General features: G+C 41.3%; 3 protein-coding genes across 3 annotated transcripts; all 3 read left to right on the plus strand.

The window, feature by feature from the left end:
* Positions 1-31: 31 nt before the first annotated feature.
* Positions 32-2,719, plus strand: PCDHB6 (protocadherin beta 6). Its single transcript, XM_024752467.1, has one exon. The coding sequence runs from the start codon at positions 151-153 to the stop codon at positions 2,542-2,544; it is 2,394 nt and encodes a 797-aa protein (XP_024608235.1). The 5' UTR covers positions 32-150; the 3' UTR covers positions 2,545-2,719.
* Positions 2,720-4,948: 2,229 nt separating this feature from the next.
* On the plus strand, positions 4,949-8,121 carry LOC112404459 (protocadherin beta-17-like). Its single transcript, XM_024752462.1, has one exon. It carries the CDS (start codon positions 5,145-5,147, stop codon positions 7,536-7,538), a length of 2,394 nt encoding a protein of 797 aa, XP_024608230.1. The 5' UTR covers positions 4,949-5,144; the 3' UTR covers positions 7,539-8,121.
* Positions 8,122-23,302: 15,181 nt separating this feature from the next.
* On the plus strand, positions 23,303-25,685 carry PCDHB7 (protocadherin beta 7). Its single transcript, XM_024752328.1, is given in 4 exon segments — positions 23,303-24,200; positions 24,203-25,562; positions 25,564-25,639; positions 25,641-25,685. Coding segments are annotated over 4 exon segments (2,379 nt in total).
* Positions 25,686-26,075: the final 390 nt, after the last annotated feature.

The following is a 26,075-nucleotide window of genomic DNA, read 5'->3' on the forward strand; positions in this document are numbered from 1 at the left end:
AAGCTAAGATAGAAGTGTTCGGGGAGCGGACGCCACCAGACAAATTATAAGAACGAATTTGAAATTTTATAGCAGACATTTTGGAGGGTCAACGGTGGACGTGGTGATTGGGATTGAAAAAGGATTTTTCCTCTGGAACCAGACATAACAATGGAGATGGTGCAAACAAAAGTACATCATAAGAAAAGGCAAGTGGTGATCTTCATTATATTGATTCTTTTGTGGGAGGCAGGTTCAGAATCGATTCAGTATTCTATACTGGAGGAGACAGAAAGTGGCACATTTGTGGCCAACCTGACAAAGGACCTGGGACTCACGATGGGAGAGCTGGCTGCCCGGGCCGCCCGAGTTGTTTTTAAGGGGAATAGGCAGTATTTGCAGTTTGATCCAGAGACCTATGATTTGCTGCTAAATGAAAAACTGGACCGGGAGGAGCTTTGCGGCTCTACTGAGCCCTGTGTGCTACCCTTCCAAGTGTTACTGGAAAATCCCTTGCAGTTTTTTCAGGCTGCCTTGCTAATTAGAGATATAAATGACCACGCCCCAGAGTTCCCCGCTAGAGAAATGCTACTAAAAATATCAGAAATTACTATGCCAGGAAAGGTATTTCCTTTGAAAATGGCACAGGATTTAGACGCTGGTAGCAACAGCCTTCAGAGCTACAAAATCAGCTCCAATCCTCACTTCCACGTTCTCACTCGGAACCGCAAGGACGGCAGGAAGTCCCCAGAGCTGGTACTGGACAAGGCGTTGGACCGTGAGGAGCAGCCCGAGCTCAGGCTAATCCTCACAGCGCTGGATGGCGGCTCTCCGCCCCGGTCTGGGACAACAAAAATTCAGATCGTGGTCTTGGACAGCAATGACAACGCCCCCGAGTTTGCTCAGGAGTTCTATGAGGCCCAAGTCCCTGAAAATAGCTCCCTGGGCTCTCTGGTTCTCACCGTCTCAGCGAGAGATTTAGACGCAGGATCCTTTGGGGAGGTATCTTATGCCCTATTTCAAGTCGATGATGTTAACCAACCCTTCGAATTAAACGCAAATACGGGAGAAATTCGACTGAGAAAGACATTGGATTTTGAGGAATTTCAATCATATCAGGTGGATGTTGAGGCCACAGATGGTGGGGGACTATCAGGAAAATGCAGTTTAGTCATCAAGGTCCTGGACGTGAATGACAATGCTCCCGAATTGACTATGTCGTCACTTACCAACCCCATCCCTGAAAACCTGCCTGAGATCATAGTGGCAGTTTTCAGTATATCAGATGCAGATTCTGGACATAACCAACAGGTTACTTGTTCTATAGATGACAATCTCCCCTTTCTTCTAAGACCATCCGTTGAAAATTTCTACACCTTGGTAACAGAAGGAGCGCTGGACAGAGAGAGCAGAGCCGAGTACAACATCACCATCACCGTCACAGATATGGGAACCCCCAGGCTGAAAACCGAGCACAACATAACCGTGCTGGTCTCCGACGTCAACGACAACGCCCCCGCTTTCACCCAAACCTCCTACACCCTGTCCGTCCGCGAGAACAACAGCCCCGCCCTGCACATCGGCAGCGTCCGCGCCACAGACAGAGACGAGGGCGCCAACGCCCAGGTCACCTACTCGCTGCTGCCGACCCTCGACGCGCACGTGCCCCTGGCCTCCCTGGTGTCCATCAACCCGGACAACGGCCACCTGTTCGCCCTGAGGTCCCTGGACTACGAGGCCCTAAGGGCGTTCGAGTTCCGCGTGGGCGCCGCCGACCGCGGCTCGCCCGCGCTCAGCAGCCAGGCGCTGGTGCGCGTGCTCGTGGTGGACGACAACGACAACGCGCCCTTCGTGCTGTACCCGCTGCAGAACGCCTCGGCGCCCTGCACCGAGCTGGTGCCCAGGGCGGCCGAGGCGGGCTACCTGGTGACCAAGGTGGTGGCGGTGGACGGCGACTCGGGCCAGAACGCCTGGCTGTCGTACCAGCTGCTCAAGGCCACGGAGCCCGGGCTGTTCGGCGTGTGGGCGCACAACGGCGAGGTGCGCACGGCCCGGCTGCTGAGCGAGCGCGACGCGGCCAAGCACAGGCTGCTGGTGCTGGTCAAGGACAACGGCGAGCCGCCGCTCTCGGCCAGCGTCACGCTGCACGTGCTGCTGGTGGACGGCTTCTCGCAGCCCTACCTGCCGGCCCCGGAAGCGGAAGCGGCGGACGCGGCCCCGGCCGCCCCGCTCACCGTCTACTTAGTGGTCGCCTTGGCGTCGGTGTCGTCGCTCTTCGTCTTCTCGGTGCTGGTGTTCGTCGCGGTGCGGCTGTGCAGGAGGGGCGGGGCGGCCTCTGTGGGTCGCTGCTCGGTGCCCGAGGGCCCCTTTCCGGGCCACCTGGTGGACGTCAGCGGCACGGGGACCCTGTCCCAGAGCTACCAGTACGAGGTGTGTCTGACGGGAGGCCCTGGGACCAGCGAGTTCAAGTTTCTGAAACCTATTCACCCTAACTTCCCTCCCCAGGGCACTAGGAGGGAAATGGAGGAAAACCCCAGCGTTCGGAATAGTTTCCTGTTCAGTTAAGTATCGGATTATTCTATTAAACCCTACTTAATAAGTTAGAAATCTCTTTTAAGTTAAACCTACATGTTATTAATGCATATTATTGACGGTCCGTTTTCCTGATTATTTTATTACTGTTCCTTAGGGTGAAATTTTAAAGAATCAGGTACTGGGAATGCACAGTATTTTCCCTATATTATCGTTAGTAGTTTTTAAAAATTATTCTCACTCAAGTATATTTGAAAATTTGAACAAAAGTAAATTTTTATTTGCATTATTTAAAAATTTTTTAATTGAATAATCTATACTTTTTACAAAAATTATATTCCAAAGTCCTCAAGATTGTATTTCTAAGTAGTGGTGACAACTGTCATCACTACTGCTATGTAGGGAAAAAGTTTTAATGTATTTAATATTATTTAATCAGATATTTAAAATTTTAATGTGATTGATATTATTGAATGTATTTGATATTATTTAAAATGGAACTGGGCTTAACTAAATTATATTTAGCTGTGTTCTGTGTCCAAATAAGTGAACTATCATGGCTCTTTTGTCAGGGATGATTACTGATCAATTCAATGAGTGTAGGAAACCCTTACTGTTTTGTATTCCCAGATATTTCCCCTCTCCATATTTTTAGGGTAACTAAAGTGTGGAAAACTAAAGATAAATACTAAAGATGACTAAATGCTAAAATAGCTATTCATATTTATGTGTATTTCAGTATACCACAATAGTCAATACATATTTTCTATGAATATAGACTTAACAAAATTGTCAACACATTAAATTAGTTTGTGAGCTTCATGTAAGAATATGCTGGCCTTTTGAAAACAACACCAAGCCAATTATAAATGCTTAATAAATATTTGCTAAGTGTTATTAACATACCAATAGTGAATTAAAAAAAATAACTTTCAAGGAATTAGTAATACTAATATTCTCTTTATAATATAATATCCTTGCCAATAAGTGAAATTATTAAATATCACTGTTTTAACTTTCCTTCTAAACAGAAAACATCCTTGTTCACCCTAATCTCTATTACAGAATATAAAGTGCTTGAGAGTACATTTTATCTGCTTGTCTTTGTCTAACAGTTTGCAAGTTCAGAGGTATTTTTGGTAAAATCCAAATTATACTTTTCAAACTCCTCCTCCTTCTATATGTGTGATACCTGCCAAGCCCTAAGTAAGTTATGAGCATCAGGTTACTAGCTAATGTCAGATTTTCGCTTCCAGAGCTGTGTATGCACCATTTATCTTTATTAACCACAAATCATTTACTTTCACAGTTGAACCCATATTTGATTTTATTTTTGTTGGTTATATTTGTAGTATTTTATGAAATATCTCTCTTTACAAGGTCCCGTCAAAGTCTGGCAGTGACAATTGAGTGAATATTTTCTTTTTATCCTTAATTAAAATGGAACTGGACTTAACTAAATTATATTTAGCTGTGTTCTGTGTCCAAATAAATGAACTATCATGGCTCTTTTGTCAGGGATGATTACTGATCAATTCAATGAGTGTAGGAAACCCTTACTGTTTTGTATTCCCAGATATTTCCCCTCTCCTCCTCCATTCTTCTTTGGGGGAACTGCTTCTTCTGCTATTCTTACTCCAACCACATGGCTTTACTTGTTGCAGTGGATTTTTTCAGTAACCCCATCTGCACAGTCCCAGAGGGTGTACACTGGGATAGTCCCTTCCCTAGAAAGTATATGTTTGACTTCATTGGCTTTATTGCCTTCTTCATGTTTGCAGAAAGACATTGCCTGAATTCAGAACTTACTGATTTCCAATAAAACAAATGGGCATTTCTTCTCAACTTTAGTGAGCTATGCACACAATGAGTTTATGAAGGAAAAAAAATTTCCCAAGGTTATGTATACAGAGACTGAAAAGAAATCACATTTTTCAGAAGTTACAGGCACACTGCAATTTGACTGGGAGTAGAAACTGGATTTAAAATTTTATAACTTCTTCTAACACGATAGAACAAATTAGTATTTTTGTAATAGAATGTAAGCTCCCTAGAGCAAGAATTTTTGTGTTTAATTTACCGCTTTATCCTGAGAAGCTAGAAAAATTCCTGCACAGAGAAATACTTATTAAATAAATAAAATTATCTTGAGCCCAGTTTTGTCACCTGAACTTGTACCTTTATAGAGAAGATGAATATATAGATAAATAGGTATTACTTTGCTCTCACAACTGTTGTTAGATACTTGAACAAAACTGCATCACAGGTGAGGGGGAAAGGAGTTTATAACACTCTATGACCCAAAAGGTGTTCAATGCAGTTTAGCTATTATTACATTACTCTTTGAAATAAAGACTACCTGAAGTTGTGAAGCAGAACGCTTGGTGGCGCTGCAGGTTAAGAAAGTGAAAAACTGTCGCTGCATGCTCCCCCAGACTCCATAAAAACCGATCCGTTTCTGGCAGCTCACAAAAGAAACATTTACACTGATGGGTAAAGAAGATTTCAGAGAGGCGGCTATCCCCCTGTCAACGTTAAGAGCTAACTCAAGATTACTGAACCAAGATAGCAGAGCTGGCTGCAAAACAATTATTTTGTGATTAAATACTGCATCTTTTAGACCCGGAGGAACCATGGAGACGCCGCTACCCAAAGCGACGCAAAAAAGGCAAGTGACTGCCATTATTATTCTATTACTATTGTGGGAGGTGGGTGGTGCGGTCATTAAGTATTCCGTTCTAGAAGAGAGACACAGCGGCTCATTTGTGGCCAACCTAGCAAAAGATCTGGGGTTGGGCTTAGGAGAGCTGGCCTCGCGGGGCGCCCGGATTCTTTCCAGAGGGAATAAACAGCATTTGCAAGTCGAGCACAAGAGTGGGAATTTGCTCCTAAAAGAAAAACTGGACCGGGAAGAGTTGTGCGGTGACATGGATCCATGTATACTGCATTTCCAGGTGTTACTGAAAAACCCGGTGCAGTTTATTCAAGGTGAATTACAGCTCCAAGACGTAAATGACCATGCCCCTGAGTTCCTGGAAAATGAAATCCTACTGAAAATCTCAGAAAGTAGCCATACAGGAACCGCATTTCCTTTGAAAATAGCTCAAGATTTAGATGTGGGCAGTAACACAGTTCAGAACTACACAATTAGCACCAACTTCCATTTCCACCTTTTCACTCGAAATCGCAGCGACGGCAGGAAATACCCGGAGCTGGTGCTGGCCAAAGAGCTGGACCGTGAGGAGCAGCCAGAGCTCAGGTTAACCCTCACGGCGCTGGATGGTGGGTCACCGCCAAAGACTGGGACTTCCCAGGTGCTCATCATGGTCCTGGACATAAATGACAACGCCCCTGAATTTGCTCGGCAGCTCTACGAGGTGCAGATCCCAGAGAACAGCTCTATAGGTTCCCTTGTCATCACTGTCTCTGCCAGAGATTTGGATGCTGGGACCCACGGAGAGCTCTCCTACTCATTTTTCCAATCATCAAGTCAAGTCATTCAGGCCTTTGAAATCAACACAGTAACGGGGGATATTCGATTAAAAAAAATGTTGGATTTTGAGGAAATTCGATCTTACCGTATGGAAATTGAGGCCTCAGACGGTGGGGGTCTTTCAGGAAAATGCACTGTAGCCATAGAAGTGACGGATGTAAACGACAACGCCCCTGAATTGACCATGTCATTACTCATGAATGATATCCCAGAAAACACCCCTGACACTGTGGTCGCTATTTTCGGAATTTCAGATCCAGACGCCGGGGACAATGGCAAAATGATGTGTTACATCCAAGACCATCTCCCATTCCTTCTGAAAATTTCTGTAGAAAATTTCTACACCTTGGTAACAGAAGGAGCGCTGGACAGAGAGAGCAGAACCGAGTACAACATCACCATCACCGTCACAGATATGGGAACTCCCAGGCTGAAAACCGAGCACAACATAACCGTGCTGGTGTCCGACGTCAACGACAACGCCCCCGCCTTCACCCAGACCTCCTACACCCTGTCCGTCCGCGAGAACAACAGCCCCGCCCTGCACATCGGCAGCGTCCGCGCCACAGACAGAGACGCGGGCGCCAACGCCCAGGTCACCTACTCGCTGCTGCCGCCCCTCGACGCGCACGTGCCCCTGGCCTCCCTGGTGTCCATCAACCCGGACAACGGCCACCTGTTCGCCCTGAGGTCCCTGGACTACGAGGCCCTAAGGGCGTTCGAGTTCCGCGTGGGCGCCGCCGACCGCGGCTCGCCCGCGCTCAGCAGCCAGGCGCTGGTGCGCGTGCTCGTGGTGGACGACAACGACAACGCGCCCTTCGTGCTGTACCCGCTGCAGAACGCCTCGGCGCCCTGCACCGAGCTGGTGCCCAGGGCGGCCGAGGCGGGCTACCTGGTGACCAAGGTGGTGGCGGTGGACGGCGACTCGGGCCAGAACGCCTGGCTGTCGTACCAGCTGCTCAAGGCCACGGAGCCCGGCCTGTTCGGCGTGTGGGCGCACAACGGCGAGGTGCGCACGGCCCGGCTGCTGAGCGAGCGCGACGCGGCCAAGCACAGGCTGGTGGTGCTGGTCAAGGACAACGGCGAGCCGCCGCTCTCGGCCAGCGTCACGCTGCACGTGCTGCTGGTGGACGGCTTCTCGCAGCCCTACCTGCCGGCCCCGGAAGCGGAAGCGGCGGACGCGGCCCCGGCCGCCCCTCTCACCGTCTACCTGGTGGTGGCCTTGGCGTCGGTGTCGTCGCTCTTCCTCTTATCGGTGCTGGTGTTCGTCGCGGTGTGGCTGTGCAGGAGGGGCAGGGCGGCCTCGGAGGGTCGCTGCTCGGTGCCCGAGGGCCCCTTTCCGGACCACCTACTGGGCGTCAGCGGCACGGGGACCCTGTCCCAGAGCTACCAGTACGAGGTGTGTCTGACGGGAGGCTCCGGGACCAGGGAGTTCAAGTGTCTGAAACCTCTTGTCCCCAACATCATGGGTGAAGGGGTTGGTACGGACACCGAGGAAAACTCGAACTTTAGAAACCATTTGGGGTTCAATTAAGAATCTCACTTGACAAGACGTGATAAATCATCATATTCACTAATGTATTAATTTCCAACCCTTTCATTCACATAGAGCTTACATATTCACTCATTCGTAAGTTTTGTCATATTTATAGTTTGAAGTATTTTACATTCAGAATCTCTAGGTGTTTTTTATTGTTGGTGTCTTTTTTTAAGCCCTTCACATTTTGCATGTGAGATGAGACATTAAATGGTGAAATGGTCTCAGTTTTTTGGTGGTCAGATTTTCGGAAGTCACAAATGTTTTCAGATTCCTGATATTTGAGCTTGTTCGTTGATATCTTGTTATGACTAACTGAATTATGTTTTACGATTATCATAGCATGTCAGGCTATTGTAAATGATGGCTTTTAGGTTTAAAAATAATTTTCACCTATGCAAAAAATTTTGTGACCTCGAATATAGCTGGATTTCTGTAGTGTTGTTTTGAGAACACTATTGTCTTTCCTCAAATGAACTAATATTTTATCTGGATGTTTTGTGAGTATTCTCTTTTACAAAATTGATATTATTTAGACCGTCTGCCATAATTTAAAAGGACTTAATCCCAGTTAAATAGAAAAAATGTTGGTAGAGTTATGATTTCTTTTTCATAATAAATGGTTTTTAGTATGCAAATAATGATTTTCATTCTTTTAAAATAATATGTAGTCACATGATTCAAACATATTCAATAAGACCAAAAAAGAAAGTGAATTAACACCATGATTCTCCCACTCATGAATAATTATCAATGTCATCATCATTCTAAAGTATTTCTATGATGCTTATAAGTTACTAGCTGGATGGAAATAATTTTATAAAACGAATCTGTAAGAAACTGCTTCTTTATAATTAAAACCATCAGATTTTACTGAAATATAATAAAAATAATATGAAACTATAGAACTTGCTTAAGCTTAGGTAAATATTCCCTATAAGGTTAACAAACAGGAGTATGGTGCATATTAAGATATTAGCAATAATCAACTGCCTGCTGAAAGACAAGCAAATAAACATTCTTACACTTCCTCCTCCCCTCACCTTACTTTATACTTTTGTTATATGTGGTTACCTTAACAATGTTTATAACACTTACAATGTGTTTTAAAAGGATAATCTTCATAATTGTTTAGACATTTTATGTTTCAAATATTTAAGTCGTCATATAACGCTACTTTTTTCAAGCTTATTCAAGTCTGTCCAGAGGTAACAACTTTTGAACCTTTTGTTTTTTTCCCCCATTATATTTGCCTCCATATTTCTAAATAATATGCTTACAAAATGCTGTTTCTCAAATTTAAGTTTTAGATATTATCCATTTACTTCCAAAGGGCACACACACAAACTTGCACATTTCTTCTACCCCATCCTCTCTCATACCAATATCATTATTCTGTTTAAATAGTGTTTAAATAATTATGACTATGTACATATCACTTAGACCCAAACCTCATATTGCTCTAAGATTTTGTTTCTATTTCTTTACTCTTAAGTTAATAATTGCCTCATTTTCCACTTTACTTTAAAACCCTTAGAAGAAAACATAGGTGTAAAGTTTTCTATGTACACATTTTAAAGTTATCCCCATACTTTCTAAAGTCTAAAGCTCCTCATTGTATTATTAAGCCCATAAGAAAAACCTCTCAGTTCCATTATTTTTTCTTGGAGCTACTGTGGAGCCACCCAGACTCCTGCTCAATTGTACACTATTTTCTCTCTAGACCTACTCCACGGCTGGCATTTTGGGGTTTGCTATACCCTTCATCCTGGAAATTTCTTTTCTCTCTCTCATGTGTTTGATTTCATTTTCTGCATTTATTATGTCTTCCTCTTTATTGGTTTACCCCCCTAAATTCCTGAAAATTATTTGGTGACAAATTTATTCAGAACTTGAACATCTGAAAATTTTGGATGCTATAAAATCAAATGTTGATTTGTTGATTTTGTTGGATGTGGAATTATAGGTGAGGAATTATTTGCTACTAGTATTTTGAAGGCATTGCTTCATTGTCTTCTAATCTCCAATGTTGAGATATTCAACATTCTGATTACCCATTTTTTCTGAGACCTATTTTTTTCCTAGATCCCTGGTTCTCAACTGGGGGCAAATTTGCCACCCAGCAACATCTGGTAATGTGTGGAAACGTTTTTGATTGTCACAAGTAGAGGAGCTGGTGCTAGTGGCATCTGGTGGGTAGAGGCCAGGGATGCTGCTAAATATTCTACAATGCACTGGACAGCCCCCTGCCCACAAAGAAGTATATGGCCCCAAATGCCAATAGTGTTGTAGCTGAGAAACCTCGCTCAAGATGAAATTAGGTCATTATATATTACCTCCATTGTTGTAGAATTTCTTAATTATGTGTCATAGTGTAAGAATTTTGTCATTTATTGTGATAAATACCCAATGAGATTTGTCAATCTTGTGTAATGTGTTCTTTAGACTAAGACAGGATTTGGGATTTGTGTGTGTGTGTGTGTGTAATTTAAAAAATGATTTCCTCTATTCAGTGTTCTTTGTTTTCTTATTCTGTAACTCTTGTTAGTTGTATAGTGACCTCCTTGGTTGATATTTAATTTTTCTTAACATTTCTCTATTTACTATTTTTGTCTTTATTTCCCTGGATTCTAATAGATTTTCTCAACCTATTTTTTAACACTTCTGATTTTTAAGCTTTTGCTAGTATAGTTTTCCTCTCAAAAAGCTCTCTTGCTCTCTGAAGGTTCTTTCTATAGCTTTTTAGTTTTTAATTTTTAAATTGAGATGTAATTTACATACCCTAACAGTCACATTTTAAAGCTGTTCAGTGGTTTTTAGTATATTCAAACAGTTGTACAAGCATTACCGCTAATTCCAGAACATTTTCATCACCCTGAAAAGAAACCTGGTTCCCATTAGTGGTTACTTTCCCTTCTGTCCTCCCTCTAGCCTTCGGCAACCACTAATCAACTTCATGTCTCTATGGATTTGTCTGTTCTGGAAATTTTATATAAATGGAATCATACAACATGTAGCCTTTTGGGTCTGTCTTCATTCACTTAGCATGTTTCCAAGGTTCATCCATGTCGTGGCACGTATCAATACTTCATTCCTTTTTATGGCCAAATAATATTAATATGGTATCGATGTACCACATTTTATCAGCTGATGGACATTTGGGTTTGTTTCCACTTTTTCACTATTATGAATAATGCTGCTGTGAACATTCATGTACAAGCTTTTATGTGGATGTATGTTTTTGATCCTCTTGGGCATATACCCAGAATTAGAATTGCTAGGTCATAAATATAGTTACTCTGTTTAATTTCTTAAGAAATGTCAAACTGTTTTCCAAAGTAACTGTACCATTTAACATTCCCATTGACAGTGTAGGAGGGTTCCAGTTTCTCCTCACCAACACTTGTTATTTTCTTTTTGATTATAGCTATCCTAGATGGTGTGAAGTAGTATCTCATTGTGGTTTGGTTTGCATTTCCCAGATGGCAAATGATGTCGAGCATCTTTTCATTTGCTTATTGACCATCTGAATATCTTCTTTGGAGAAATATCCACTCAAATGCTTTGCACATTTAAAAATAGGATTTTGGTCTTTTTATTGTTGAGTTGGAGTAGTTCTTTATTCTGGATACTAGACCCTTATTAGACATATGATTTACAAATATTTTCTCCTATTCTGTGGTTTGTCTTTTAAATGTATTGATAGTATCCTTTGAAGCACAAAAGATTTTTTTATTTAATGAAACCCAATTTATTTATTTTTCCCTTTGGTTGCTTATTATGCTTTTGGTGTCATATCTAAAACATCATGGCCTAATCGAAAGTCATGAAGACTTACACCTATGTTTTCTTCTAAGGGTTTTATAGTTTTAGCCCTTACACTTAGGTCTTTATCAATCAATGGCAGCCTTTTATTGTATCACAGAGACTTGGTCTTTTCTTATACCTCTGAAGATATTAATTTTAATTAATTTTAAGGTTTTTAAAATTTTTCTTCTAATCCTAGCATTTCATTTTTCTTTAGTATTACTTTTATCCTCTCTTTGTTCTCCACTCTCACGTTAGAGACTTTCCTTTTTATGTATTATGCTGCTTGGCTGTCTGTTTTTTGTTTTTGTTCTTTTTCTATGAGACAATAAAAAGCTGATTAGGCACTGCATGTTTGGGTGGGACTAGTTGAGTGGTGGATCTCACCTTAGGATAATTAAATAGTAAAAAACATTCTGCTTGGGGACCAAAAGTTAATATCTGTAAATCTCTTCTCTTGGGCCTATGTTGTTTTCCAGAGAAGAATTCAGTAAGAATGGGAGTAGTGGTGGAAGGTATTATAAAGAAGGCACTCAGCGCTCTGAGAGCTCGTTGGTTGGAAATGGGGTCTTAATCAGTATATAGAATTTCTTTAATACTCTTCTCAATAAGGTCTCAGCCCTACTCTCAGTTGTGCTAGTGTCCCTCAGTCCAGCCCTGTCTATATAACATCTACAAATAGTGTACCTCCCATTTCCTGCCACTAAGAGAAAAGGGAGGGCACCTTGCTTCAGTGACTGGGGAACGAATTCTCAGATACATGTAGTTCTTGTACAGATTTTCAGCCACTGTTGTTTTCAGCCTCTCCTTGGACCCTCAATATGAATCATTACTTTGGCTGGATTTGATTTTCTTATTAATCCTACCCACCTGCACCCCTACTTTCTACTCTCATTTGACAACAGAAAAAAGTAAAATCTGTCCATAACCAATTGTCTGTATACTTTGCATCTTCCAAAAATTTTAGTGACTTTTCTCCCCTGCTGTTTATTCTTCTATTTTTTTGTCTTCATAGGTTCATTTATGTTAAACCTTTGCTCTCTATTGTTTAAATGAAGTTTCAGGGGAGAATTGAGATAAACTGGTATGCTCAAACTGGAAATGATAATGCCATCCTTACTCTCAGTTATTTTATCCCAGCTTCCCCAAACCTGAATTATTTATAGTGCATCATCTCTTGGTTTACTGGATTTCATCAGGTGTAATCCTTTAGAGAAGAGTTTATAGGTGCTGTATTTCTTGAATTATCACATGCTTGAGAAGTGTTATTTAGCTGGGTATAAAATTCTTCAGTCAACTTTCTTCAGAGATTTGTTGATACCAAATATTACATTAACCCTTTCATCAGTTTCTCAGTTCATCTATAAATTGACTGAATTTTATCCTTAAGTAGTTTTTTTCAATAAGCACTCATGAATGCTAATGCAATGTTTTATAAATTCTTTCCTGTTTGCTGCATTATTATCTTTGTACTTGAACATCTCGGCTAGGTATAACATTATTGAGCCATAATATCTTTCCCTCAGAGCCCTGAAGACATTTCCATTGTGTTCTGGTATTAAATGTTGATGAGCAGAAGTCTGAGGCTATTTTCTTCATCTGTAGATGACTTGCTTTCTACCCTTGAAATTCATTATCTTTATCAGGTTATGTCTTCATTTTGATACTTCTGTATTATCTTCCCTGAAGCTCAGTGTACCCTTTCAATCTGTTCTGTGCAGCTTCAAGTATGTCACTTATTTACTTATATATGGTAAGTATAAATGGTTTTTAAATCTGTCTGATAGTTCCCACATCTTAAGTTTGCATGGGTCTATTTCTGCTGTATTGTTTCTTATTCTTCTCATTTATGTTGTCTGTTTGTTCGTGTGAATTATATGGTTGACTGCACCTGAAAATTTATTTGTAGGGTGTCCTCAAAGCCTTGGTTGCATGTTTCATCTTTCAAAAGTGGTTTTCATTTGTTTTAGCCAGGATAGAAACACTATAAATAGGGGACCATCACAAACCAAGTTATAGCTTAAGGTTTCTTGCAAGTCAACCTATGCAGATTCAAAATACAAACACACATGAGGCCCACTCTGTAGCTACAATTTCCCAGGCATATTTTCTCTTCTCTTTCTTCTGCTCTACTTAACACCATGGAGCCTTCTATATAATTCCCTGGAGTTGAGGGGAGGGAGCAGGTTTAGATTTTTTTGGTGTTTACACTGTGTTTATATTGTGGATGTAGCCCTGTAGGGTCCCTTAAAATGGGGAGGATCTTCATATAATATGCTGCACATCTGGCTGGCCCTGAGACTTGATTTGTATTTCTTTGATCTCACATCGCTTCAAATCAAAGCCCAACGGAAAATGTTTTCACATGCCCTGAAAGAATAATAAGTTTTGTTATTTTGATATACTGTTTACCCTTCTATTACAGGCTTCCATCAGAAATTAGGCTATTGGGCTTCCCTGATGGTGCAGTAGTTGAGAGTCCACCTGCCGATGCAGGGGACACGGGTTCGTGCCCCGGTCCGGGAAGATCCCACATGCCGCGGAGCGGCTGTGCCTGTGAGCCATGGCCGCTGAGCCTGTGCATGTGGAGCCTGTGCTCCACAACGGGAGAGGCCACAACAGTGAGAGGCCCACGTACCCCCCCCAAAAAAATTAGGCTATTTTCACCTCTTTAATATTTTAAGGTGATTTTTTAAATTTTTATTTTATTTCATTTCATTTTTTGGCTGGACCATGGGGCTTTCGGGATCATAGTTCCCCAACCAGGGATCCAACCCAGGCCCCTGGCAGTGGAAGTGCAGCATCCTGACCATTGGACTGCCAGGGAATTCCCTAAAGTGATTTTTAAAATGTCTTGTCCATCACTTTTTATTGTTTTCCACATGAGGTTCATCTGAATTTTCATCAGTTTCAGAAATAAAAAGCTCTGCCTAATGTCTTTTCAATTTGAAGATTCAATTTTGCCATAATTTCAATGACATATTAGGCTACTTTTTCTTTGAATCCATTGAATATAATGTTCCATTCATTGGGTATTATGCCCAGTCAAATCAATGATCTCCCTTCCCCATTAAATTATAAGCTCCTCATGGAGAGAGCTGTTTTTCTACTGTGTTTAGAAAAATACATACTGAAGTAATTATGGATGAATGAGTATTGAATAAATTAATGAATAAATTTCAATCTGTTATTTTATTGTCTGGCTTTATAAACTTAAAAACTATAACAAGGGCTTCCCTGGTGGTGCAGTGGTTAAGAATCCGCCTGCCAATGCAAGGGACACAGGAACCGCAAATAGAGAAAGCCCGCACCCAGCAACGAAGACCCAACACAGCCAAAAATAAAAAAATTAATTTATTTTAAAAAAACTAACAAAATATTTTATTTATAAAATGCTTATATACTATTTACACTATTTGATACTTGCTTCATTCACCTAACTATGTATCATTTAGGATATGTGAGCCAAGGACTTCCCTGGTGGTCCAGCGGTTAAGACTCCATCCTTCCACTGTAGGGGGCACGGGTTCCATCCCTGGCCGGGGGAACTGAGATCCCACATGCTGAGTGGTGTGGCCAAAAAGAAAAAAACAATGTGAGCCAGTTATCATCTTTTAAAATGTATGTGATGTTGAGCCCTTTTCTTATTTATCCACAGATAATTAAAATTTAAAAGTAACTTTTATCTACCATGTTGCCTGTGAGGGGCGAAAGGAAGTGTTTATGGTTCACTTTTAGACCATGCTCTGTTTTGTAAAAATATACACGTTAAATTTATTAAAATTTTCATCCTTAGTCTCTCAGGAGTGCACCCATAATTTTTCCTTCTTCCCTATTCTTAAACCAAGACATGTTAGCTTAAGAGAATAGTGCCTTAACTGCTTAATGAGTTTATATTTTACATCTTTTCCTTTACAAACTCTAATTGAGAAGCTCCTATTCCTTATAATTCAAGTGAAGGTATAAAACTGAATTATTCAGAGTTCAAGACAAAAACAAAAAAACAGAAACCATTCTACGTACATCTAACTAAAGGAAAAAAAGGAAATTTTATAGAGGGAATTAGTTGCTTACAAAATCAGAAGAACTGGACAAGCAGAAGCAAGAATCAACACTGAACTACCGGTTTTGAAGGCATACTACCATTGTTGCCATAGAGAAATTAGGAAGCTGCTGCTGCTGCTACTACCCAAACTGTTTGTTACTCCCACAACGGCCTCTCCTCTCCCACCTCCAAAATTGGTGACTACACAGTGGAACATAGAGTCTGGCTGCCGCAATGGCCTCCAGTTCCCCATGAAACTGATGGCTAGACACAGAAATGCTGACTTGGCTGCAAGCACTCACATCTTTCTGACCTGCTGGTCAGCAGCAATGACAACATGAAGATGACCTTTGCCTGTCTTCAAAGGCTCATGTGAAGGCATCTCACTGGTAAAATCTAATTTACATCCAGAATAATAATTCAAAAGAGTCTCTGTAAAATGGAGTTTTAAGCTTTGCAGACCCTACATTTTTTAAAAGTTGATAAAAGGAAGTAGGAATGGATGACAGGTGCCAATAGCACACTAGGGAAGCATCACTGGTTCAAAGGATCTTGTCCCAGAAATTGAATTTAGTACTTAATTGCTTTGGGGGCTAAACTTTCAATGGAACAAGAAGTTTTTGGCTACAAAACACACCACCAGGACTTCCCTGGTAGTGCAGTGCTTGAGAATCCGCCTGCCAATGCAGGAGACACGGGTTTGAGCCCTGGTCCGGGAAGATCCCACATGCCGTGGAGCAACTAAGCCCATAAGCCGCAACTACTGAGCCTGTGTGCCGCAACTACTGAAGCCTGCACGCCTAGAGCCTGTGCTCTGCAACAAGAGAAGCCACCGGGATGAGAAGCCCACGCACCGCAACAAAGAGTAGTCCCCACTCACTGCAACTAGAGAAAGCCCGCGCAGAGCAACGAAGACCCAACACAGCCAAAAATAAATAAATAAAATAAATAAATTTTTAAAATAAATAAATAAATAAAACACACCACCAATATGGAGAAATACAATCATATGCTCCTCTAAAAACCAATCCAATCAGGCAATTTATTTGATCCTATCTCCTCCTAGTGGGTAGTGGGGGCTACAGCTGTGATCTGAGTGGGCATGGCACAGACTACTAATTTCACCCAAATATATGTTCTCTCATTATTTATTATTAACAGACTTCTCATTTTTAGCTGCCCATGTGGATATGTGGGCTATAGATTATACTTTCCAACTTCTGTTGTGGCTGGGTATTGTCTTATAACTAAGTTATGGCCGGTGAGACATGAGCACAAGTGCCATGGAATACTTCTTAGAAGCAGCCTTTTAAAAAGGAAGGCACAGCTTTCTCTTTCTCCTATTTGTTGGTCTGAATGGCAATGTAATAGCTGGATATTAGGCAGCTGTCTTGGACTGTGAGGTAAAGGTCATGTCCTGAAGATGGTAAAGCAACAAAATGGAATGGGACTGGGTCCCAGATATCATGCAGTGCATTTCAGCCACTAGCCTTATTTTATGAGAGAAAAATAAAATTCTATTTTGTATAAGCAGTTGTTGTTAGGGTTTTTCTATTATTTCAGGCTAAAATTATATAGAACATAATTCTAGCTGATATAGTAAGCTTTTTAAATAAAGTGATATTTAAGGTAAGAACCAAAGAATGGAGAAAATTGTGAGACTTACCTGCATTTCTTAGAAATCAAGATTTATTGAGAACAAATAGGCTAAGCAAACAACTCAGGATTCAAGAAAAACAATTTTAAAAATAAAGAAAATAAAAGAAATGGAATTTATAAAAGCATAAATTACTTAAATAGAATAAAAACCACATAGATTTGACCAATTAAACACAAGTCTATTTCTCTGAAAAATTCAAGGGTGTTTTGAGATAAATTGGTGGATTGGACATGTGCCTTTAATTTGGCTCTCTCTAAAAATGCACTAACACAAAAGTGAAGAGATATTTTCAAAAATATAAATCTATAAGGATGGAGAGAATAAGGTATAAGACAGCAGATAAAAATCTTAGTAGCTGGAAAGCAGATGGATAACTTAGTAGAACTGATAAACCAACTACCCATCCTGAAGTAGGAAAAGCTGAGAACCAATCATGGTTAGACTGCAGGATTTTCAGAAGTATTGGATATCAGAACTATCAGCCCTAGACACTCTGGAATTGATGACAGGGTGCCAAATAAGGAGAATTGTGTTAAAATTGCCTGAGAATCAGTTAAATCTCTAATGGTCAAATCACTTTCCCTGACTCCAGTCATGGAGTAACCTACTTTCCCATCCCTAGTGTAAGTCTGGAGTTTTGTTTTCTGATGACTGAAGGAGAAAAGAGAGTCATCATATTAGAGGGTCCACAGTCAAAACTGAGGGCAGGGGTAATATGCGTAGTGGAAATAGGTGACCATTTAAACAGTGAATGCTGATTGTTAAAATGCTTATTTTAGTCACTGGGACCAACTACAAATATTTCAGTTCTCCTCCCCTCAGACACATGGTAGAATTTCAATTCTATTTCCTCTTTAAAATACATGTGGCTATGTAATTTCATTTCACCATTAAAATGGGAGAAGTGAAACATATTATTTCTGGGCTGGAGCTTTTGGAGACAGTGCATGGTTTAACACATTTACTTTGCCCACTATAATGATCATGAAAGCCTTTGTGGAGATGGGAGTCTCCAGAAGCCTGGATCCCTCACTGACAGCTATGAGGAGGGTCCCATGCTGAACTGTATGGGACATGTAGTGTGAGAAAGAAATCAACCTTCATTGTGTTAAATCACTGAGATTTGGAGTAACTGTTTAGTACTGAAGCATAACCTAACCTATCCTGAATAATGCAGGCCTACACTCCACTTCCCCCATTCAATCCTTTACCTTTTCAATCCATACCTTTTTCTCCTGGGTAGGAGATTTTTAAAGAGTTGGGGAATCTGACCAGTCGAAGTGAAAAGACCTAATCACACTGACACTGAGGTTTCTCCAACAACAAGAGCTCCCAGTTCACCTTAGAGTAATAATCAGAATGGACAAGCCCTGATAACACGCTCAAAACTATTACTGAGCTCTTTAGTCTCCCAAACTAAATCAAGAACAGACACCTGAATGACACTCCTAAAGAAAGTTTCTAAGAAGAAATATAGAAATAAAAACAAAGCAGTATGGTGTAAGGAATAGATCTTAATTTTATCTTTTTCCAAATAGTTATATAATTGATAAAAAACTTTATGAAAACCCATTTCTCAATGGAAAAAAAAGAAATAAAAAAGCAAAACAAAAAAAAATAGGGTAAATTGGAGAAAATAGAAAATTTCTAAGAGCAGGAGGAAATTAGTTTCCTAGATGAAACTGCTTACCAATTGTCCTGTACAATGGATGAAAATAAACTCAAAGACACATCAGCGTTTAATTTTCAAATGTTTGGGACAATGACAATATACTACAAGAAGAACTAAAAATACAGGTCTCAAAAAGAAGATATAAAATAAAATTCACTTTAGACTTCTTAACAAACACATTGGTTTAGAGCTCATGGACAAAATATTTTAAAATTCTGAAGAAAAATTATTTCCAACCTAAAACTCTATAATCAGTCAAACTTACAATCAAGTTTGAGAGTAAAATAAAGATAATTTAATACACTCAAGGTCACAACAAAATTTACCTCTCATACACTGTTCTCTGGAAACTACTAGAAGATATCTATCAAAATGTGAGAGTAATCTAGGAGAGAGGAAGTAAGAAGAAAGTGAAAAGAGATGATCCAAAACAGAACAAGTGAGGGACTTCCCTGGTGGTCCAGTGGTTAAGACCCCATGCTCCCAGTGCAGGGAGCCCAGGTTCGATCCCTGGCCAGGGAACTAGATCCCACATGCCACAACTAAGAGCCCGCATGCTGCAACTAAAGATCCCACATGCCGCAATGAAGATCCTACGTGCCACAACTAAGACGCGGTGCAGCCAAATAAATAAATATTAAAACAAAACAAAACAAACAAACAAAAACCGAAGCAGAACAAGTGAAATGAATCTCCACATGATGTTGAAGGATGATCCCAGGATGACACTTGTCTCCAGTATAGTGAACAACTAGTCCAGTTTGGAGCTGTATGACTCAAGAGACAGGCATTTCGAAGGATATCATCAGCAAGTCCCCTGACATATCTTCAATCAGATGAAACTCTTGGAGGATGTGATCTCTTAAAGCTATAGAATAAACCAAAAAAGAGGAAGAATAAAATCCTTGAAATAGGAAACCTTATCAGAATAAAAGGCAAAGGGAATTCCAAGAATGACAGCAAAGGAAAGTTCCAGGATGAGACCTATGCAGCAGACGTAGGGAGCAACCACTCAATTTTAAGGAGAATTGATTATCTCAGGAGACATGGGAATGACCATGTGGAAAATTGTATTGAGAGGAATTGGAAGTGTGAGAAGAATAGGTGACATATCTAAAGAAAACCAAGCAAATGAAAAGGCAAGGCAATCATTAACTTCAAGAAAAAAAATGTGGGACTTCCCTGCTGATGCAGTAGTTAAGAATCTGCCTGCCAGTGCAGGGGACATGGGATAAAACTGGACAGCCAAATGCAAAATAATGAAACTAGACCACTATCTTACACCATACATAAATATCAACTCAAAATGGATTAAAGACTTGAATGTAAGACCCAAAACCATAAAACTCCCAGGAGAAAACATAGGCAGTATGCTCTTTGATATTGGTCTTAATTTCTTCCCGGATATGTCTCTTCAGGCAAGGGAAACAAAAACGAAAATAAACAAATGGGACTACATCAAACTAAAAAGCTTCTGCACAGCAAAGGAAACCATCAACAAAACAAAAGGACAACCTAAAGAATGGGAGAAGATATTTGCAAATCATATATCCAATAAGGGGTTAATATCCAAAATATATAAAGACTCATATAACTCAACAAAAACAAAGCAACCTGATTTAAAAATGAGCTGAGGATCTGAACAGAGATTTTCCCAAAGAAGACAAAGAGATGGCCAACAGCCTCATCAAAAGATATTCAACCATCACTAATTTTAAGGAAATGCAAATCAAAACCACAGTGAGATATCATCTCACACCCAATAGAATGGCTATTATCAAAAAGGCAAGAAATAACAAATGTTGGAGAGGATATGGAGAAAAGGGAATCCTCATATACTGTTGGTGGGAATGTAATTTGTGCAGCCACTATGGAAAACAGTATGGAGATTCCTCAAAAAACTAAGAATAGAACTACCATATGATGCAGCTATTCCACTTCTGGATATTTACCTAAAGAAAATGAAAACACTAATTTAAAAAGATATATTCACCCCATGTTCATTGCAGCATTATTCAAAATAGCAAAGATATGGAAACAACCTAAGTGCCCATTGACAGATAAATGGATAAAGAAGATGTGATACACACGCATACAATGGAATACTACTCAGCACAAAAAAGATGAAATCTTGCCATCTGCTACACCATGGATGGACCCTGAGGATATTATCCTAAGTGAAATAAGTCAGAAGGAGAAAGGCAAATACTGTATGATTTCACTCATATGTAAAATATAAAAAACCAAAAACAAAATAAACTAACAAACCAAACCAAACAAAAACAAACATATAGATATAGAGAACAGAGTAGTGGGACTTCCCTGGCAGTCCAATGGTTCAGACTCTGCCCTTCCAACGCAGGGGGTGTGGGTTTGATCCCTGGTCGGGGAACTAAGATCCCACATGCCACGTGGCGTGGCAAAAAAAAAAAAATTTTAATTACAAAAAACTATAGAGAACAGAGTAGTGGCCACCAGAGAAGAGGTGTAGGGGTAGGATGAAATGTGTAAAGGGGGTCAACTGTGTAGTTGAAAACTAAACTTTTGGTGGTGAACACACCATAGTGTATACAGAAGTCAAAATGTAATGTACACGTGGAACTTAAATAAGGTTATAAACCAATGTTACCTCAAAAAAAAAAAAAGTCTCCTTATTGGTAAGGGAGCTAGGAAAATGAGGAGGGAAAGTGCAGAAAACTACTGTATTTTCTTATAAACCTTTTAGTACTATTTGATTTTGAATCAAGGTCAAAGATTATTTCAAAAAAGTGTATTTTAAAAGATCAGTAAAATAGAGAGCTTGCAAGTCTCCTCAAGGATAAAAAGGAGGGGATTTCCCTGGTGGTCCAGCGGTTAAGACTTCACGATCCCGATGCAGGGGGCCCAGGTTCGATCCCTGGTCAGGGAACTAGATTCCGCATGCCACAGCTAAAGATACCGTGTGCCACAACTAAGACCCGGTGCAGCCAAATAAATAAAAAAATTTTTAAGTGTCCTATACTGCCAAAAACAAAAAAAAGAATAAAAAGGAGATAAAGTACTAAATATTACTAATAAGAATAGAGTTATAACTAGAGATAAATAATGCAATGAAAACATAATATCAAAATGTTTGCAAGTCCAAATAAAATAAATGGTTTTTAGAAATAAACTACAAATTACTTTAAAAAGAAACAAAACCCGAACAGATTAATAACCAAAAGTAAAATGGAAAAGATAATCATAGATTTACCACCCAAACCCAACCCATTTAAAAGGCAAGTTGCAATAAAGCATGTAGAAACAAATGATAATATAATTATAAAAACTATTCTGTTACATAAAAATAGGTAGAAAGCTTCCTAATCCATACTACAAGGCCAGGATAGTTTAATACCAAAACCATAGAAGCTAAACACACACATTCATGTATACACACAGAGCAGCAAGGGCCAGAAAAATCCTAAAACTATGCTGGCTCATCAAATCCATCTGTGCATTAAAACAATAATATGTAATGGTTAAATGTCATTTATATCAAGAGCTCAAGAATTAAAAAGCTAAAGAATAAATTTCAACAGATGTCAAAAATTACTCTAAAATATTAAAGAAAAATAAGAAAACTTTTTTGATACAAAAAATAGAGCATTTACTCCAAACTGAGATCAGCCATAATAGTTAAAGATGAAATACTAGGAGCGCTTCCACAAAGGCAAGAATGACACCTACTTGCTACTATTAATTTTAAGAGTATTCATTGCATACTCTTGGAAATGCCAGTCATGTGAACACTAACATATACATAGTACTTAGGTGAAGTGTGGAGGATGGGGGGGGTAGAAAATGTTCCAAAAAATATTGCGGGTGAAGAGTGAAGACCCTGAAACTGGAAGGATTATTTAATTCACAAGAAACTGAAAAAAGGCCAGTTACTCTGAAGGGCATACAGCATTATTGTTAAGCAGTTTACAAATAAACAAAAGGTTCTCAACCAATATATGTTGACTTTTTGATGGAGACTTCATTTTCTTATATATTCTTTACTATCAATCTTAAAAACAGGAAAAGGTTTTCTTAGGATTAACTGCTGGTGGGAAGCCAGAGTTTAATTTTGTGCACCTAAATTAAGGAAAAAGACTGATTTATTTTTCTGCGAATGTAGACTCACAGAGACGGATACGATGTAAGCATTTACAAACTAGGATTACTGTGGCCAGTTGAGGGAAGATATGAAATGAAACAGCAAAGACACTAAGGGGAAAAATAAAATCCTACTCCAGCTCCTTTAATCCGCCATCTTTTTGTTCTATTCCTGAAATTGGGAGTAACATCCACAAAACGCAAGGTGGCGCTGCAGGTTAAAAAGAGAACAAAATATTCGCATAAAGAATGTTGCAGATTCCAGTGTTAAGAGGAAAGTTGACCAGACTAGAAAAGCCGAGGAAAGGAAGCCGTGGTAATAGGTGTTGGGAGAAAGTGGGGATCCCTCCCCACAAGCATTGCTATGATCCAGCTCATTTCTAAGGATTCAGCTGATGCCATTTCTGAATTGCTCGAGGCCGAGAAAAAGTGTTTTTTGAAGACTGGTTAAACAAAGAATGGAGGCCAGAGTGGAGCGTGCTGTGCAGCAAAGGCAAGTACTATTTCTTTGTGTATTTCTGCAAGTGTCTTGGGCTGGTGGGGAACCACTACTGTATTTTCTGGAAGAGGAAGCTGAAAAAGGCACCCTTCTGGCCAACCTAGCAAATGATCCGGGGTTGGGGGAACTATCAGCCTGGGGACCTAGAATCATTTCAGACCAGAATACAGGATTTTTACTACTCGATCCGCTTACTGGTGATTTATTTCTAAATGAGAAATTAGACTGACAGGACCTGTGTGGCCCCACAGAGCCTTGTGTGCTGCCTTTCCAGTTGTTACTGGAAAAACCTCTTCAGATTTTCCGTGCTGAATTATGGGTCAGAGACATCAATGATCATTCTTCAGTATTTCTAGATAGAGAGATTCCCTTGAACATATTAGAAGTTACCACTCCAGGGGCAGCATTTCTCCTAGAAAGTGCACAGGATTCAGATGTTGGAACCAACAACCTGAGAAACTACACCATCAGCCCCAATGCCTATTTCCACATTAATGTCCATGATAGTGGGGAGGGGATTATCTATCCTGAATTGGTGCTGGATAGACTGCTGGATCAAGAAGAGGTGCCTGAGCTCAGTTTACTCCTCACCGCCTTGGATGGTGGCTCTCCACCCAGCTCTGGAACTGCCCTGGTATGCATCCTGGTTTTGGACATCAATGACAACGCCCCTGAATTTGTACAGTCTCTCTACAAGGTGCAGGTGCCTGAGGATAGCCTTGTTGTCTCTCTGGTTGTCACCATGTCAGCTAGAGATTTAGATACCGGAAGTAACGGGGAAATAGTTTATGCATTTTTTTATGCTACTGAAAGAATTCTCAAAACATTTCAAATCAATCCAACATCTGGCAATCTTCATTTAAAGCTGAATTGAACTATGAGGCAATGCAAATTTATACATTAACTATTCAGGCCAAAGATGGCAGAGGACTTTCTGGAAAACGTACGATGGTGGTTCAGGTAACAGATATAAATGACAATCCACCAGAACTACTCATGTCATCACTTACTACAGCAATTAAAGAAAACTCACCTGAGACAGTCATAGCTGTTTTTAGGATTCGAGACAGAGATTCAGGAAACAATGCAAAGATGGTGTGCTCCATCCAAGACAATCTCCCCTTCGTCCTGAAGCCATCTGTAGAGAATTACTACACCCTGGTAACCGATAGCTCTCTGGACAGAGAGAAAAGAGCCGAGTACAACGTCACCATCACCGTCACTGACATGGGAACCGCCAGGCTGAAAACCGAGCACAACATAACCATGCTGGTGTCCAACGTCAACGACAACGCCCCCGCCTTCACCCAGACCTCCTACACCCTGTCCGTCCGCGAGAACAACAGCCCCGCCCTGCACATCGGCAGCGTCCGCGCCACAGACAGAGACGCGGGCGCCAACGCCCAAGTCACCTACTAGCTGCTGCCGCCCCTCGACCCGCACGCGCCCCTGGCCTCCCTGGTGTCCATCAACCCGGACAACGGCCACCTGTTCGCCCTGAGGTCCCTGGACTACGAGGCCCTAAGGGCGTTCGAATTCCGCGTGGGCGCCGCCGACCGCGGCTCGCCCGCGCTCAGCAGCCAGGCGCTGGTGCGCGTGCTCGTGGCGGACGACAACGACAATGCGCCCTTCGTGCTGTACCCGCTGCAGAACGCCTCGGCGCCCTGCACCGAGCTGGTGCCCAGGGCGGCCGAGGCGGGCTACCTGGTGACCAAGGTGGTGGCAGTGGACGGCGACTCGGGCCAGAACGCCTGGCTGTCGTACCAGCTGCTCAAGGCCACGGAGCCCGGGCTGTTCGGCGTGTGGGCGCACAACGGCGAGGTGCGCACGGCCTGGCTGCTGAGCGAGCGCGACGCGGCCAAGCACAGGCTGCTGCTGGTGCTGGTCAAGGACAACGGCGAGCCGCCGCTCTCGGCCAGCGTCACGCTGCACGTGCTGCTGGTGGACGGCTTCTCGCAGCCCTACCTGCCGGCCCCGGAAGCGGAAGCGGTGGACGCGGCCCCGGCCGCCCCTCTCACCGTCTACCTGGTGGTGGCCTTGGCGTCGGTGTCGTCGCTCTTCGTCTTCTCGGTGCTGGTGTTCGTCGCGGTGTGGCTGTGCAGGAGGGGCGGGGCGGCCTCGGTGGGTCGCTGCTCGGTGCCCGAGGGCCCCTTTCCGGGCCACCTGGTGGACGTCAGCGGCACGGGGACCCTGTCCCAGAGCTACCAGTATAGTGTCTGCGGGGAGGTACTGGGCCAGCGAGTTCAAGTTCCTGAAGCCGATTATCACCAATCTCACATCCCAGAACATAGGCAGGAAAAGTGGAAGAATATCCCTCATATCAGAATGATTTCGGTTTCTGATAAAGAATGAAAAATAAATGCCGGTATTATATCTGTAAATATATTCCTATTAAGAAATTTATCTCGATTTACCTGTAGAGGAGTGCTTTCACATCATTGCAAGTCTTCATAGGGTCATAGAATAAATTTCTTGACACAGAAAAGGATTCAGCTTCAGCCCTAAGAACACTCCAAAAAGCATGGATTGTTTACTGTCACCTTTTGTCTCATTTATGCTTTGTGTGCAGTCTATTACATGACACATCTTATTTGAGATGTTTTTAAATTGGAATTCACTGTCTTCAAGTATTATTGCTAGTTTTATTTTGTAAGTTGATTAGAGTGCTCTACAAGTATACCTACCCTAACTTTTAAAAAAAGCACTTACTATGCATCATACACTATTTTAAC

Source organism: Neophocaena asiaeorientalis, unplaced genomic scaffold (assembly GCF_003031525.2).
Source record: "Neophocaena asiaeorientalis asiaeorientalis breed wild unplaced genomic scaffold, Neophocaena_asiaeorientalis_V1.1 scaffold204, whole genome shotgun sequence".
Classification (NCBI taxonomy): Eukaryota; Metazoa; Chordata; class Mammalia; order Artiodactyla; family Phocoenidae; genus Neophocaena; species Neophocaena asiaeorientalis.